The 15,476-nt window shown below is 38.8% G+C and overlaps 7 protein-coding genes across 7 annotated transcripts in view; 3 read left to right on the forward strand and 4 right to left on the reverse strand.

Moving 5' to 3' along the window:
- Positions 1-15,476, forward strand: part of LOC140353566 (transmembrane protein 205) — a 42,055-nt gene that overhangs the window by 26,073 nt on the left and 506 nt on the right. The window lies entirely within an intron of this gene.
- Positions 477-1,767, forward strand: aqp12 (aquaporin 12). Its single transcript, XM_072438870.1, has 3 exons — positions 477-1,180; positions 1,270-1,386; positions 1,471-1,767. Exons 1-3 carry the CDS (start codon positions 586-588, stop codon positions 1,599-1,601), a joined length of 843 nt encoding a protein of 280 aa, XP_072294971.1. The 5' UTR covers positions 477-585; the 3' UTR covers positions 1,602-1,767.
- On the reverse strand, positions 1,623-2,837 carry rpp21 (ribonuclease P subunit p21). Its single transcript, XM_072438871.1, has 5 exons — positions 2,713-2,837; positions 2,535-2,635; positions 2,198-2,280; positions 1,980-2,114; positions 1,623-1,902 (listed from the first exon to the last, which is right to left on the reverse strand). The coding sequence occupies exons 1-5, from the start codon at positions 2,764-2,766 to the stop codon at positions 1,778-1,780; spliced, it is 498 nt and encodes a 165-aa protein (XP_072294972.1). The 5' UTR covers positions 2,767-2,837; the 3' UTR covers positions 1,623-1,777.
- Positions 2,970-8,875, reverse strand: pak2b (p21 protein (Cdc42/Rac)-activated kinase 2b). The gene is made up of 15 exons (XM_072438113.1): positions 8,649-8,875; positions 7,797-8,074; positions 7,612-7,718; positions 7,371-7,521; positions 7,087-7,118; positions 6,887-6,997; positions 6,666-6,798; positions 6,525-6,588; positions 6,385-6,433; positions 5,128-5,240; positions 4,925-5,042; positions 4,745-4,844; positions 4,389-4,585; positions 4,079-4,216; positions 2,970-3,988 (listed from the first exon to the last, which is right to left on the reverse strand). The coding sequence occupies exons 2-15, from the start codon at positions 7,981-7,983 to the stop codon at positions 3,902-3,904; spliced, it is 1,587 nt and encodes a 528-aa protein (XP_072294214.1). The 5' UTR covers positions 7,984-8,074; positions 8,649-8,875; the 3' UTR covers positions 2,970-3,901.
- Positions 9,170-10,968, reverse strand: pigx (phosphatidylinositol glycan anchor biosynthesis, class X). Its single transcript, XM_072438087.1, has 6 exons — positions 10,785-10,968; positions 10,580-10,652; positions 10,338-10,470; positions 10,036-10,252; positions 9,385-9,491; positions 9,170-9,298 (listed from the first exon to the last, which is right to left on the reverse strand). Exons 1-6 carry the CDS (start codon positions 10,846-10,848, stop codon positions 9,170-9,172), a joined length of 723 nt encoding a protein of 240 aa, XP_072294188.1. The 5' UTR covers positions 10,849-10,968.
- On the forward strand, positions 11,280-12,900 carry cep19 (centrosomal protein 19). The gene is made up of 2 exons (XM_072438625.1): positions 11,280-11,503; positions 11,577-12,900. The coding sequence occupies exons 1-2, from the start codon at positions 11,374-11,376 to the stop codon at positions 11,921-11,923; spliced, it is 477 nt and encodes a 158-aa protein (XP_072294726.1). The 5' UTR covers positions 11,280-11,373; the 3' UTR covers positions 11,924-12,900.
- Positions 12,325-15,244, reverse strand: ing5a (inhibitor of growth family, member 5a). The gene is made up of 8 exons (XM_072438623.1): positions 15,131-15,244; positions 14,359-14,430; positions 14,043-14,209; positions 13,856-13,967; positions 13,686-13,773; positions 13,470-13,605; positions 13,303-13,364; positions 12,325-13,221 (listed from the first exon to the last, which is right to left on the reverse strand). Exons 1-8 carry the CDS (start codon positions 15,165-15,167, stop codon positions 13,182-13,184), a joined length of 714 nt encoding a protein of 237 aa, XP_072294724.1. The 5' UTR covers positions 15,168-15,244; the 3' UTR covers positions 12,325-13,181.

A 15,476-nucleotide genomic window follows, 5' to 3' on the forward strand; every position in this document is an offset into this window, starting at 1 on the left:
TGAAGGAGATGAGAGGATGTGAAGGAGATGAGGGGATGGGGAGTGTGGGACAAACTGAAAAGTGGACGTGTTGTTTTGGGGGGTTTACATGGCCGAGCAGTGGGGAGGAGTACCTGGGATGTGATGATGAAGGTCGAGGAGCAGGTGAGCTCTGGGGTGGAGGTAGTTTTTCCACAGATCTGACCTGTAACTTGGCCTGGTGGTGCTCTACGGAGATGTACGAGTTTATTGCAAAACTGGAACACTCCAAGCTAAACTAAACTTCCACCAGAAAAACGACATAGTGCATTTTTAAGCAAAGTTCAAATAAATACTAGTACATTACCACGTTTAGTCTGGGTGCACACTTAAAAGCATGAAGCCGCAGTCCATTTACATATGACCCAGTTTTGTGGGCCAAGCCTCCTGACATGACCCTGTGGTGGTCCATGTGTACTTTGGCAGGTGTTTTGGGGGATAAAGCCTGACGTGTCTTTGATAAGAAATGCCCCTCTGTGAGCGCCACGTTGTCCAAGAGAAAATATAGCTGCGAGTCAGATCTCATTCATTCCACATCACTTCAAAGCTGGACCGTTTACCTGAGCCATGTCTGGACTAAACGCATCTCTTGGATACTTTGTGGCAGTCGTTTTATCTGCAGTCTTGATTCGGATCCTCACAAAGAAATGGCCACGTTTCAGTTTCATGTTGGAGTTTGCGTCTTCATTCATGCTGGTGGGGTGTTTGCTAGAGGTGCAGACTATAGTAGAAGTGGGTGAATGGGCCGGTGGTCTTGGTCCCGATGTGACAGTGACCATATTGTTTGTGGTGCTTTTGAGCCATGGCATCATCTCTGGGGCAGCTTCAGGAAACCCCTCAGTGTCGCTACAGCGGTATCTTCAGATGGACGCCTCTGCACTGTCCACTCTGCTCGCTCTTGTAGCCCACTTCCTTGGGTCTCACCTTGCCATTTTAGTGGCTGTTTACTACTGGGGCCTGGAGCTGACAGACATGCACATGATCAAGAATCTAATGGCCAGTGAATGCAGCACGTCTCTGAGGGTGTCTCTGCTTCAGGGTTATTTCACAGAGTTTATTTGTGCTTTGGTGTTTCATCTCATCCTCCTCAGCCTTCGGCGGCGGTCTGCTCTGATCCGCATACCCCTGATGGCTGTGCTGCTCGCTTTCTTGTCACATTCAGGTAGGTTTTAAATCCCATCATAAACTAGGACACGAGTGATTTGATAATTACTTTTTGGAGAGTTACTACTTACACTTATTCCTTTGCAGCCAGAAACTTCACCTCAGGGTTTGTGAACCCCTCCTTGGCTTATGGCCTCACATTCCACTGTCCAGGGTTCAGCTACCTACAATATGCCCTGGTCTACTGGCTTAGCTCTGTCACAGGCAAGTACTGTAAACATTTTTTTAACATCCAATGTTTTCATTGAAATTGTATCTGGCAATTACTAAATATATATTTTTTTGCAGGAATGATACTGGCCCTCCTCCTATTTATGGGCTACATCCCAAAACTGTTTTCTAAGAACCTTCTCTACTCTCAGAAGAAAGGATTCAGAGGACCAAAGGAGACCAAAGGAGAAAAAAAGAAAAATAAATAATAAAAGGCCATAAGATAGTGTTTTAAACAAAATTTACTTTTAACATTTGTAAGTGCTGTTGTGCACTGTACATCACAAAATGTGATTGATGAAAAAAAAAATGTTTTTGTACTATGGATCACAGTCTCACAGAGACTAAAAGCTCAATAAAGAGTTAAAAAACAAATATGTTGTATCTAACTTGCAGTCGAAGGTCCTGCTTCAGCTGAATGGCCGGCTCTAACCTGCTCTTCACTTTCTTTGGAGGTGTTTGCAACAGACTTTATCATTTTCTGTTGATTTTTAGATGACGGGCCAGATGCTGTGGACAAGAAAGACATTTTTAATTTTTTGCATATTGGAAGTTATCATTTCTCTCCACATAATAAGCAGTCTTACTTGATCCCTTCTGTTCCTGTAGTTGGGCTTCGGGACGATCAGACCATAAAACATAGTCTGGATTATTCAGAAACGCCTTTTTCTCTCCACAACTGAGGCATGTTGTCACCGTGAAGCGGGCCTTGCACTTTTTTTCTTAAAAAGTAAAAACAATATTGAGTTCAACATTTCTGGTACTGTTCAAAACCCAACCCACGGATGAGGAGTAGTCTACTTACTTTTCTGTCTTGTAGTTGCCGTTACACCTGGAATTAGGAGTGAGCAGCACTTCTTACATAGTGTCCTTTTTACTGATGGATCCCTGAAATAGAAATAATGGAATAAAACCTCGAATAATAGCAGTGTCATCCACAGCCCAGAACATAACGTGAACATGTCATTTATGCATGTGGAGCCAGCAGAAATAGCCAATAAGGTGACCCTTTATTGGGCCCATGGATGTATTAGACTTTGCTATAGCTCTTGCTTTTATCCTACAAAGCCAATACAACAAGGTGTCATTAGTGCAAACTGGCGAAACTGAACTGTATCCAATAGCTTTTAGGTTCATCTCACTGTCTGAGGACCAAGCGTCTGGCGATGGTCTTCTGGGTGAAGCAGTAGAAACGCGCCAGTTCAATGTTGTCGGGATTTTGAGCCAAAACACAGTGCGCCGCCTGTACAGAAACAGCACGTTTTTGTCTCTTGCCACGTTTAAGCTAATTACATGACAAGCTAATAAAGAGATTCCTACCTGATATAGAAAGTTAAGTCGTAAGTACGCATCTCTGTCCTTCAAACCAGCCATATCACGATTTAATAAGCACAAAAAGGTTATTTCTTTGTAAAGACCGTAAAGACGAGATTAACGCAGCTGCGCTTCCGGTGCAGCGGTAGTGCCGAGCTCACTTCCGGTCTCAACAGTTCAAAATAAAAGTATGTTTTGTAGTATATCAAACAAAAACAAATAAGATTTGACCGTTGTTTTTGGCACCAAATACTTTCACAAAAGCAGGTGTATTTGCATTTATTAGAGTGCACAGACAGGGGTGTTAGTATTCAGAACATTAAAACAAACATATTTCCAGCTTTCAACTTCTAACTATTGTCATCCCGCACCAGCTACATAATATATACGAGAAGAGTTTTAGGCTAGAAGGACACAAAGGACAGAGTAGGACAAGACTCACTTTTTAATATAATAATAAAGAACAACAACGTATAAACCCTGTCAAACTAAGATTTTAATGAGCCTGTAAGGTGCACCTCTGATATCAGGAGACTTGTGATACTGACAGGGGAAGTGGTACAGAAGTCCAGGTAAGGATGTTGGAGAGTTTCAACACATTTCCATGATCAAGAAATGCTGTGGATTGATTCCTATAAAACTTGCAGAAAAAAGTTCAAACAACATGTCTAAAGTTGACAGAGAGCCAGAATACAGTATAGCAAGAAAAGGGCACATATGAAATTCAAGTATCAAAATAACTAAGACAATGACAAGCTGAGAAGGTAATTACAAAGGTAGTAAAAATCATGGGAAAATTACAGACATAATCAACAATACATTAGGCAACATTTGCATTTGTTTAAGGCAGTTGATTAAAAAAACTAAAAAGAAACTAGGCGTCTTCTTCATTCCAAGTTAAATACAAGCCTAGCCCAAAGTTGTTGCCAAGATATCTGTACAAAATGACTACGCCTGACTCTTGAAATTAAGCACTTGTTTGACTTGTCTTCTGAGATCTGAGTTCATGCGGACAGCGGTGGGGTGTGCTCCATGTTTTTGGTCTTCACAGTGAGGTGTGTCAGGGCATTTATGGCTGGTGCATCAAGAGTGGCAAATCTCTTAAAAACTCTCAGCCAATTGTCTGGCACAAAATCTAATTCGTTGGCACGTTTCGGTGCACAGCATCGGGGCATGCGACTGCTACTGTGGACCGCTAACGGTTGCCTTTCATGGCCTCCTTGGCTGCCAGAATGAGAGGAGTGAGACTGGACAGGGGCTTGGCCAGCTTCAGGAACGGATGCTGCGAACCAACAAAGTCACATAAAAATATGAAAAAGGAAGTATATAATGCAATCTAGAACTTAAGTGAAGGAATTATAAAAGTATGCACCTGCAATAGCTCTTTGCCTCCACCTCTTTTCTCCACATCCATTTCCAAACAACGATTGAGGAAGTCTCTAAAGACTGGGGAGAGCTTCTCTGGGTTTTGAAGTTCAGGAGTGCCATTGGTGGCAATCAGGTACAATGCCTAATAAGAGAGCAACATTAGCGGATTCTGTGTATAAATATCATTGACCTGTTTACCGGTAATATAATAATTTACCTAAAAGATAAAAAAAAAACAGTATACGCCAAATACAAACTAATACTTAATGTTATGCCCTTTGTGTGACCCAAAAGCAAAGATGAACAGTCCTTACACGTAAAGGGTTTTCATTCAGATATGGAGGCTCTCCTTCAACCATCTCGATGGCCATGATTCCCAGGGACCAGATGTCTACTTTAGGTCCATAGGCTTTTCTTGTCACTACCTCTGGGGCCATCCAGTAAGGTGTGCCCACCATGGTGCTTCTTTTGCTCTGCTCTGGAGTGATTTGTGCACAGAAGCCAAAATCCGCTGCAGAAGACAAGTAGTGTACATATAAGTTGTAAATATCTTTGTTCTCATTACTATCACATCCACATTTTTATTTGTGTTTATAACTCCACTGTGAGTTCAAAACATTTCTATATTATCTTCATGTTAGTTACACCGCTACAACATTGCAGGACTTACTGAGTTTAACGGAGCCATCCATCCCAAGTAAAACATTGTCACTTTTGATGTCCCTGTGGATGACCTGATTGGCGTGCAGGAATTCCAGTGCTTGTAAACACTAGAAATATTCAAAAGGATGAAACAAATTATATTAAGTATTTAACTAATATTCAATGAATACAGAAGTGTCAAAAGTACCTCTCGGCAGACGGCAGCGATCTGAGCCTCATCCATACAAGTCTCTGTCACCACATCTGTCAACGAGCCTCCTGCCAAATACTCCATCACCACAAAGAGCTCCTCCCCCATAAGGAAACTAGCATCACAAAGCAAATATGAATTTGGTATCCTGGCTTTAGATTTTTACATTTAAATCATTTGAGATGAAAGTTATTTTGCACCTGTCTAAAAAGTTGACAATGTTGGGGTTCTTCAGTTCTTTCATCACCAAAATCTCATTAATAATCAGTTCCTTCTTCGGCTGTTTTTGTAGGTTGATCTGTTTGATAGCCACCTATGAAGACAAACATAATATGAAAGAGCAGTTGTGCGTGAAAAAGCGCCAAAACTTAAATTGTATGTACAACTTCAATACTTAAAGGTGGTATGGACGATTTTTTTCAGCAATTTTTTTTTAATCATATTTCCTCGTGGCGTGGATAAATCATTTGTCCTGCCACGTATCAATCATAAAACGCACCTACCGCTCACCAGGCTCTTCCCCACGTTTCCGCGTGCCTAAGCGCATGGATCTATCATAATATAGTTCCCTCAGTGTACGGGGCAAAATGAAGACGGAGAAAGACAGTTCGAGCTGACGCAGAAGTGGACAGAAATCTACGGGAGACGAGCGATGCAATGCGATCCATGGCGCTAATAAACAAGCGCACGTGTGTGTTGTATCAGTCCGCACGGGGGAGTGCGCATGCGCACTTCCGCCTGCGTTCTCAAATCGCCGAAAAATCGTCCATACCACCTTTAATACTACAGGGCTTCATCAATATTTTACTATTTCAGCTTATTGATCCGGTATTTTAATGGTAATCTTATTGGTTCTTCAACAGCAAAATAAATGTAATTATATATATTTAAAAATAAGCTCTCTTCTCTGACACATATTAGGCAGGTTTTATTTTCAACTTTCAAATTAAATAATCAAATAGTACTGAGTAATTTTTTTTTTTATATGTAAAAAATAAATAAAAGAAAGACTAAAATGGCCAAGGCTGTACTTTTTTGGGGCTTATTCCTCACAAGTAGCCTACAGTCTGTGTTTTGCAGTTTTGGTGAAACCCTGGTGCAGCACCGCTCCTCGCCATTGGCGTGAGAGTAACCTCCACTCATAAGATACATCCTGTTCATGTGAACCGTGAGCCCTGCTTTGATGGACACACCAAACACGCAGACACAGCAATGCAGACGGCATCCCATGCCTCGTGCACTGGGTGGTTGGAGCGGGGCCAACGAGTCACATTCACAGAAGGGATCTTATGAGAGACAGAAGTTTCATGCTCATATTTGCTCCTCAGCACTAACAGCCCTGGAGCTTATTGATCCAGAGAACTGTTAAGACGTTATAATACTGGGGCTCAGTATCAGTCCATATTGATAAATCCTTTGGTCTGCCCTAAATTCATCAAATGCATTTTTTATCCTACCTCTTGTCCGGTTGCAACATCAATGGCTGTAAATACGGTTCCTGATGCACTGCAAAATAAACGTATAACAACGTATTAAGGCAAGCTTTAAACGTTTGTTTTAATTGTTTCATTTCTACTAAAATGTTCTAATCACTCACCCCTGTCCAATTTTTTCATATCTTGTGTACTTCTTTTTGGGGTCTCCAATGCTGACTATAGTTCCTGTAACAAGAAATGTTGCAAAAATAGATATTTGATGTACATTCCTTGTTTATAGAGAGAAATTGAACAATATTTACTCAGTTTGTCCATAATCTCTTCGTCCGACATCTTGTTTTTCTTTTTCTGTCTGTCTGCCGCTTTAGATGCTGCATCACCATCAGGGCATGTGCTCGGAGCAGGAATGGGATCAATAACAGAGCGTGTGTACATCTGTGCACAACAAAGGTAGAGGTAAAAACTAAATACATTTGGTTGTTTTTATTTGTTATCTTGATACAAGTCTGAAACATAGTCCTACACTTTTTGTATGCTCTGGTCTTGGAGCCACAATCGGAGGAGGCGTTTCATCATCGTCATCATCGTCGGTGTCTTTAATATTTTGAGATGGTTCAGTGCCTTTTTTGACGGGCTAATACATTGAGAAAACAAAACGTTACCTTGCGCATGAATAAAAGTAATTTAAAAAAAAAATCACTTCTACAGGTGTGAAAAACTTACAGATTGAGGGCCTGGAGTGTATGCATCTTTTTCTGTGAACATTCAAATAAAAGGTTAATACTTTTGTTACCGTACTCTTCTTTGCCTTGTATTCATTATGTGTGAGATCAATACACACTACTACTGACAAAATTCCCCATTCTGAGCTTTACACTGTTCACAAATAAATGTTTGATGGAACAATGAAGCACAATAAACAATAACATTAACCTATTATTTTAGTGGCAGAACATTACAGACATTAAATGTAATAACTGTAAATTAAATGCGTGCTCGAAACTCACCTGAAGATGATAAACTGAGGTACTTTTGACGTCCATTCCCTGTAGAGTCATAAAATTTTAAAACATCGAGCACGGCTTGTGGGTTTTTCTTCTGCTCTAACTTTGTGATGTTGGACGTCTGGAGTAATCGAGCCCACTGCTCTGGCATGCCCTGAGAAAGAAAAACAACAATACTTTAATAATAATAATAATAGTCAACTGTATTACATTATTAGGTGAATTAAGAAGTCCCTAAACTTACAGTAAACTCCCCTGTGACGGCATCAAAGCCAACATGGATGGTGTGTTCAAAATCTGAAGGAGGGGAAATCTCTGGACGCTCCTTGTCTCTGTCCTTCTTTCTACCACCTGCAATAAAACAAATGAATATGAATTAAATAGCAGACATGTGTGAACAATAGAAAAGACAACAGGTTTCTAGCATACTTTTCTCAGCCCCTGAAAAAATTGAGATGATTTTGTTTTTTTTCTTTTCTTCTGGGACAGAGGGCAGAGGTTTAGAGCTATGGTTTGCAGAGAGGGAGTCTTTCCCTGAGCTGGTGCTGAAGATGGTGCTGCTCATGCGAACAGGTGGAGCAGGAGGTTTATCCTCAGCGTCTCCGTTGTCACACATTGTGATGTGTTGAGGGAAATATCACAGGGCAGAGGCTCAGTGGGGGCAAACAGACAGAGTGACCTAAGCAGGCTCACATCAGCATGAGGCACTGAAATAAAGAGATGTACGTTAATTACCATGTTCAAATGTACAGTAATGTAAAGTATTCTGTCAGTTTGAAATACTTAAAATATAGTTATTTATATTCCTAGATAAGCCATATATATCATTACATTAGATAGTGAGTAAAGCAGTGTAAAGAGAATGTCCTATTCTATGGAACCAAATGTGAGGTGATGCAGTTTGAACTTTATTCTATTTCTATTATTTGTATATTACTAGCACAGATTTCTAGTATAAAAGCCCTTCAGATGAGCAATCAGAATTGCAGCGGGCGGCTATGTTAGCACGAACTAGTGCTAGCAATCAGCTAATGTTAGCAAGATAAGCTACACTTTCATTGCAGTGGAAACCTCCAAGTTTTCACCCTAGTGCTAAGAAATATCCCCAGAATTTTAAGAAAAACATCAAAATTTGAGAATGAAAACGACAAATTCCAACGACTTAATAGAACGTACTAACAGGCTCATTTAGCAACGCTACAGATGGTGAACCTTCGGCATGTGTAGGCTTTATTTGTAACGTTAGCTTAGCGGAGACGGCACAGGAGCCGCAGAGCTTACCGGAGAAACCCACACCAGCTCAACTTCAACCCTTCACCCCGAATCGATCCACGAAGCTTCGGCTTGAAATTATAAATCCATTAAAATGACCCCTTTCGTTACATAGATCCTTGATCGCCCGTTGGCCTCTATAATTTTATAGAAATGCGTGAATACTACTATTTACAATGCAAGTTTTCTTGTTTCTTCGGGGCCCTTGGATAATTCCGCTATGGCGAAGGGGAAGCGGAACTACCGACCCAACCCAAGTCTGTCTCCATGGATCCCATGGATCCCATGGATCCAGTCAACCAGACACAGTCATGCCACAAAACATCTGGTCAAAAGTCTGTATTTACATTAACAGTATAATAATATTATTACATGCTATTTGAAAAAATATAGAATACAAATATTCACAATTATTATATATATATAATTGTGTGTATATATATATATATATATATATATATATATATATATACACACACATACAATTATAAATAAAATAATAAATCTGTATAACTAAAAACTATATTATTTCATGTCTTTGTCCATGCAGTTTTGGACAGAGCCACACAGCAGATTATTGTGACAAGAAGAGTCCCACCGCACACAGAAAGGATCATGGATGCATCGCCTACTGGAAGTTGTAGCGTCACAAGGCCAAGCTGCAATGGGACAAGACACAAACATTTAATTAAAAAGGGTCAAAGAGGCAAGACAGTGAAATAATAATAATAATGTACTCAAAAACCTGTTGGGGGTGAACTTTAATCCACTGACAGGTGCTTGAGTTCTTTGCAGTGCAAGGTGCATCCACAACAGTGGTAGTAATAGAACCCGAGTTGTTGAATTGTGTGTCTTTGAGAAAGGGAAAAAAATAGAATAGGTTGTGTGAATCTGATTATATATATATATATATATATATATATATATATATATATATATATATATATATATATATATATATATATATATATATATATATATATATCAGATTCATTGTTTTTTAAGACATCTCATTATGATTCTAGCGGCAGCAGAAACAGCAACTCAACTCTAATCCTGATGTAACTGATGTAAGCCATTTATAAATTAATCTTAGAAGACAATGCCACATTTTAGTAAACAATTCAACATGAACATCTTTACTGCGATTAGTCTACATTTTTCTCATGACTCATTCTGCTTTTCTATTTATCTGTTGACCTTAGAGAGTTAATATATGATCATGATCTCAGGATTGAAGAGAAGATCCCAGTAACAACCATTTCAAGTCTTGACATCTCTATGGTGTAAGAACATGAGATGAGTAAATCCTCCATATATAAGTCATAATAAACACAATCATTCCAAAAAAGATAAAAAACACATGAAAAAAAATTGTAGGAAAAAAAATGCTTACAAGTTTCAACAGGCCGAAGGAGCAGACTGGGAGGATGTATGTCCACAGAATGGAAAGCGTTTCCATTGTAGGATGGTTTTTGGTACCGACCATGGATAGGTATTGTTAAGCTTATTTGTCCAGCAGTTACATTTTGTAGGTGTGGAAACAAGTAAGTGCTGAATCCTGAGGACTTGTGGGCAGGCATCTCAAGGTCAATGGTTGAGTCTAGTAACATCTTATAAACATTCACAAAGTGTCACAATGGTATCATTATAAAAGGTAAACGATATTTTATAATCCAACCATCCCAAGCTCTGTACCTCCCAGTTCCGCTGATCCCCCAGCGATGCAAGTTGAAATGGATCAACATAGATGTCTTTAGGCCAGCTGTAAAGTAGCAACATATTGTCGAGGAGCCCATTATTGTTGAACTGAACAGTTGTTACCAACTCTCTACAACACAATAAACAGAAGATAATATCATTATTTCGATATTCATTATTTATCCATGGGTTTAAGAATAATGAGAAATATTCAATATTTGAAGCTTTTTTGACAATACCTATGGAAACCAGTCTTTTTTAATTCCATTGATACTTTAGTGTGCTCCAAAAAGTTGAAATCGACTGCTGCATCTATAAAGAAAGAACACTAAACATTTGTAAAGTAGGAATTGAATTATCAAATACAAAAGAGAAACGTTAAATGCCGGATTTGTAAACTTTCGATACTTGGACATATAACTATAACTATGTAGTTGTACATACCTTTCTCATCAAAAGAGTGGCATGTCGACAAACAAGCCAACGTAAAACACAATATTAAAGACATCAAAGTGGTAACAGTGAACAGCTTAATAGAAAATAGTTTATTTTGTCAGAATTGTATCGTATCCACAATTATTTCGTTTCATATTTGATTTTAGACCAGACTGTTTACGGAAACGATTGTGAAGGACCCTTACAGGAATAAGGGCGCCGTAACAATGCCTGATTAGAAATTAAAGTAACAGTTTACAATATTAGATGATTTATAAGCTTTCTGCAAACTTGAAGCGTTGTTCTTCAACAGTTAGTGATAGAGTAACGCTATTTTAGAGAAAATGTAGACTACATTAAATTAAGAATGTACAAAAGGCCCCGCAATGTCTTTGTTTTCACTTGTAGTTAGTGAAGCGTCCGGTAGAGGGCGCTCCAGCCATTGAACGATACCGTGCCTTGTGATGTCGCCTGACTTACTTCCGTTTCCGCTTTGCAAATAACAGTATAATGTTTGAAGATCGTGGATGAGTATGTCCTTTAAAATATCACGGTTATAGGCCGGCCTCTTTTGGGTTTGATGAAACAGTAACTGGGGATGAATTTTGAGGCAAAGCGATGTGGGGTTCAGTTCAGTCCTCCATCCATAGTTTTAATTTATGAAAACAAGGCAACCAACAAGCTACGAAGGAGGATCATACCTTTGCGGGAATATTCAAAAGATTCAAGTACGAAATTATATCTGGTGCTTTTTGTATGTGGTTGTGGCTGTTGTTATCGTGTCCTGTCTCTTCTCCTCAGACTTCAGCCAAGCAGCTGAGGAGTTGAAAAAGCATCCTCGCCACAGGGACTACCTCCAGAGTGTGTCCCAGAGCCAGCTGGAGAGACTGCACGTCATAGTACGGGACCACATGCGGGGGCTAAGCCTGGAGCAGAGTCTCGCCTCTTTTCGGTTGGACCCCGAGCAAGATCTCAACAAACTGGATGACGACGAATTGGCTCGAAAGAAGGGCAAAATGGATCAACTTTTTGAGAAGAATAGAAAGAAAAAAGATGATCCTGACTTTGTTTATGATGTGGAAGTGGATTTTTCTGCAAACTACGAGAAAAAGTGCAGCTGGGATGAAGAGTCGGATGATGGATTTTAAATCTGTTATTAAAAATGTATCATTTAGATTTGCAACCAGATGTATATTATAATATGCCTCCCAAGGAGATCATGGGTTCCCGGACCCGACCAACATCACATGATCTCTCTGGGTGGAGTCTGCTTGTCCTCCCCTTTTTACTGTGGGTTCTCTCCGGGTTCTCTGGCTTCCTCCACCGTCCAAAGACATGCATGTGCTAGGCAAAATTGGTGACTCTAAATTGGCTCTAGTGATTGGCTGTCTGTAATGTCTACAATGTCTACGTCTCTGTGTTGGCCCTGTGACGAGTTGCCCGAAGTCACTGGGATAGGCTCCAGTCACCCGCGACCCCGAAAGGGAACAAGCGGTAGAAAATGGATGGATGGAAATAAGCAATACTACTGACAAAGAAAACCAAAGAATTAACTATTCATCATCGAATAATATTTATTTGTTATAAAATACTGACGTTACAAAATACAAAGACTTTGGCTCCTCAATTCTGGCTTGAACCTAAATTACATTTTTTCACAGCTAACTTAAAAGAATATCCTAAAAATCTATTAAATAAAATGTTTATTTTGACATAGCACAAATAGATCTTTGGAACACATTCCACAAAATATTGTTTTTTATTGTATAAAATATACTGTTTGTATATGTTTGAAGTTATGAGTAAAGGGAAAGGCTTAAACACAATATTAAAAGCCTGCATACCAAACTACATTAGGAAAATTTCATTCAAAGTGCTTAAAACCCCTTTACATTTGATGTAGACACTGTGCGACTGACCGTTAGTACCACAATACATTCAAAAATGTCGCAAATAAAGGGGGAAAAAATAAAAATCATGATTGAAGTAACACATTTTCATTAAGAAAAATGTACCAGTGTCAATTGCAGTCATTTGCGCAGTGCCTCTTAAAACATAATATACACAAGAGGTAGAAGAAAAGCTACTTCAACTTTTTGCCACCATAAAATATTCTGATATATTTTTTAAAAAGGGTAAATTCTCAGCAGGCTTTTAATTCCTTAAAAATATAGTTCTATGTACTTTAAATTTAATTCAAGATTCCTAAAACCTTATTCCAGAATATTTGCAATTCAATTTTCAAATCCTGCAGCTGACCTGAGCCAAGCCAGTGGTGAAAACAGTGCCAAAGGTGTATTTTAAATCTGGATTTGGCCTTAATCAAAGCATTATATGTTTTTCATTAGGATATTCTTAACTGAAATACATATTCACAAAACTACAAATAATATAAAATGTTACATCTTATTTCTTCTTTCTGTCTTGAGTGCACCTGGGACAAAACCTGAAAAAAGTGACATAAGTGAGACTAAAATTACGAAAGCATTGTATACTGTTTTGACGGGCAATTAACACAATTTCTTACCATTTTCCTTTGGGTTTTGTGGTAAGATCAACACATGCAAAGTGAAACCACTCGATCGGACACTAAAAACAAAACAATGTAGGCTATTGAGATAAACCTATATATACCATGACTAATGAGTGAGAGAAATACTTGGTATATAACATGGTTTTGTAACAAAAACTTACATCAGGATTATCGCATCCAATCATCTCTCCATATGACACCTGGTGGCAAAGACAATACGTTGGCTCGTTCGGATCGACTGGCATGTCCAGGACGTCCGATGGTTGCATGGGCAGGAGGGCGTCACTCAGGTCTGGGCTATAACAGATAGACAGAATTGTAATTTTTTTCAGATACCATCTCTAATCTAAGACATCAGGAATCATGAGGTATCATACCTTTTCATCTTTTTCTTTTTGGGTGAATCTTCATCGGAACCTTTCTTCGCTCTTCCTCTAGATCCACGCTTTTCTCTCGTTTCTGCCTCTGAATTAAAAAATGTAATACAATGTTATTTCACGTTATTTTACATTGGCTCTGAATGAATAGCAGAGTTGTGCAACATTACTTTTTACGTTTCTTCCTTCTGCGCTCTCATAGCCGCTAACTTCAAGTTTCTCCTTAAGCTCATTCTCAAATCTTGCGAGATCTGCATCTAAACGGCGAATGTGTTTGTCCACCTTTATAAAAGGCATGTTATTTAATCACAGACCAATTATAAATGTATGCAACTCTTAATAGAAAAATAAACATACCATTTCATAGGTCTGCATTGCTAGCTGAACTTTGTCGTCACTAAACTCTTTGCATTTGCTGTAGGCATTTTGTATCTTCTGCAGGTGATCCACTCGCTGCTCTGATGCCAGGTTCTTCACATTCAGAATATATTCTTCAGCCAGTTTATCAATCTCTGCCTTTTTTTCTGTAAAAAATAATTCAGCGTATTCATTAATTTGTGCAAATTCAATAATACTGCTTGCACAGATATGCTACATTAAAATTATGACTCATGTATTCTCAAAGACAAAGCGTGGTCGAAGAAAAGGGAATGTAGTGTCATGTGTGGATTACCTTCTGTCCTATTATCAAGATCTCGCATCAAAGTGAAGTTTCTTTGTAGCTCACATGGCAGGTTTTCAATGCCTACAGAAAACAGAGTAATTTAGACTTCGGGCACTTTTATATTTCTATCAATTGCTCATGTCTTTACTTTTAGTTTTTGTGGGGGTTCTTGTTTTTGCATTACATTTTCTATGTATAACAAGCACAACCAGTGCTTATAACTGTTCTCAATATTGCGCCCTATCACTTGGGTTTATAAAAAAATGACGCACTTCACTCCACCCAGGCGCGTAAACGCTTTCGGGAAACGCGGGCACCAACAGGTTGAAAATCCATAATGTAAATCGAGTTGACATAAAGTAAGTAGAAAATCGCTAAATCAAATATAATTTACATGCTTAACTTAACCATCAGGATCAAGTCCAAACATTATCTCACTTATTATGGGCCTACTACTAGCAGGTGACCTGAATAAAAGATAGTTCGTGTGTTGGTTCATTAAAACACATTCAATCGTCAACAATATAAAATGTAATAAGAATCTTGTATTCTTCGGCCTGTTTATAATGTTATAGATCCATGGTTTATAACACAAAACAGCTATTTGCATCATTACTGCAGGCTAGGTTAGCGTGCTAGCTCGTTAGCATTAGTTGTAAACACGGCGGGAAACACGGCCTATCGCACAATAAATCTGCGAAACTTTTAGATGTTCTACTCGTAAGGTAGTTATTAAAAGATACGCTACTGATACATGTAGTAGATAGTGAAAGATACTAACTGTCAAGGTAATGCTCCAAGTAAATTGCGGTCGCCATTTCTGATGAAGCTACTGCGCTATTCAAGTCTAGCGCTGAGTGGGGTACGTTTGTTTTACGACTCTGTGCTGACCTGGGCGGGGTTAGTCGGTATTATTATTGTTAGTATAATACTATTTGTCAGTTATGTCTGGAATTGCACTGTATTTCATGTATCTTTTATTTATGTGTACATTATCATTATTTTATGTTCACTTTCAAATTACGTTGTTTTACTTGCACGTATACAACTTGATACATTGCAACCATGTTTTCCCCAAACCTACGTGATTTTATTGATATTTGTAATATTTGCTATCATATATACAA

Source organism: Eucyclogobius newberryi, unplaced genomic scaffold (assembly GCF_026437365.1).
Source record: "Eucyclogobius newberryi isolate DKJ021-1_F unplaced genomic scaffold, fEucNew1.0.hap1 SCAF_9, whole genome shotgun sequence".
Classification (NCBI taxonomy): Eukaryota; Metazoa; Chordata; class Actinopteri; order Gobiiformes; family Gobiidae; genus Eucyclogobius; species Eucyclogobius newberryi.

What these genes read in the sequence shown, in the direction of transcription:
- rpp21 (XM_072438871.1), bottom strand. Translation starts at nt 2,766, where the DNA reads ATGGCTGGTTTGAAGGACAGAGATGCGTACTTACGACTTAACTTTCTA. An exon ending in GACTTAACTTTCTATATCAG is followed by an intron (nt 2,636 to 2,712) that starts GTAGGAATCTCT and finishes GTTTCTGTACAG; the next exon opens with GCGGCGCACTGTGTTTTGGC. An exon ending in AGACGCTTGGTCCTCAGACA is followed by an intron (nt 2,281 to 2,534) that starts GTGAGATGAACC and finishes TTTCTATTTCAG; the next exon opens with GGATCCATCAGTAAAAAGGA.
- ing5a (XM_072438623.1), bottom strand. Translation starts at nt 15,167, where the DNA reads ATGGCGACCGCAATTTACTTGGAGCATTACCTTGACA. An exon ending in CAATGCAGACCTATGAAATG is followed by an intron (nt 13,968 to 14,042) that starts GTATGTTTATTT and finishes CCTTTTATAAAG; the next exon opens with GTGGACAAACACATTCGCCG. An exon ending in ACAAAACCCAAAGGAAAATG is followed by an intron (nt 13,222 to 13,302) that starts GTAAGAAATTGT and finishes CACTTTTTTCAG; the next exon opens with GTTTTGTCCCAGGTGCACTC.
- pak2b (XM_072438113.1), bottom strand. Translation starts at nt 7,983, where the DNA reads ATGTGTGACAACGGAGACGCTGAGGATAAACCTCCTGCTCCACCTGTT. An exon ending in AGAGATTATGGACAAACTGA is followed by an intron (nt 6,589 to 6,665) that starts GTAAATATTGTT and finishes TTCTTGTTACAG; the next exon opens with GAACTATAGTCAGCATTGGA. An exon ending in ATGTTGCAACCGGACAAGAG is followed by an intron (nt 5,241 to 6,384) that starts GTAGGATAAAAA and finishes TTGTCTTCATAG; the next exon opens with GTGGCTATCAAACAGATCAA.
- aqp12 (XM_072438870.1), top strand. Translation starts at nt 586, where the DNA reads ATGTCTGGACTAAACGCATCTCTTGGATACTTTGTGGCAGTCGTTTTA. An exon ending in CGCTTTCTTGTCACATTCAG is followed by an intron (nt 1,181 to 1,269) that starts GTAGGTTTTAAA and finishes ATTCCTTTGCAG; the next exon opens with CCAGAAACTTCACCTCAGGG. An exon ending in CTGGCTTAGCTCTGTCACAG is followed by an intron (nt 1,387 to 1,470) that starts GCAAGTACTGTA and finishes ATTTTTTTGCAG; the next exon opens with GAATGATACTGGCCCTCCTC.
- pigx (XM_072438087.1), bottom strand. Translation starts at nt 10,848, where the DNA reads ATGTCTTTAATATTGTGTTTTACGTTGGCTTGTTTGTCGACATGCCAC. An exon ending in AAAAAGACTGGTTTCCATAG is followed by an intron (nt 10,471 to 10,579) that starts GTATTGTCAAAA and finishes ATTGTGTTGTAG; the next exon opens with AGAGTTGGTAACAACTGTTC. An exon ending in TTAAAGTTCACCCCCAACAG is followed by an intron (nt 9,299 to 9,384) that starts GTTTTTGAGTAC and finishes GTCCCATTGCAG; the next exon opens with CTTGGCCTTGTGACGCTACA.
- cep19 (XM_072438625.1), top strand. Translation starts at nt 11,374, where the DNA reads ATGAATTTTGAGGCAAAGCGATGTGGGGTTCAGTTCAGTCCTCCATCC. An exon ending in GGAATATTCAAAAGATTCAA is followed by an intron (nt 11,504 to 11,576) that starts GTACGAAATTAT and finishes TCTTCTCCTCAG; the next exon opens with ACTTCAGCCAAGCAGCTGAG.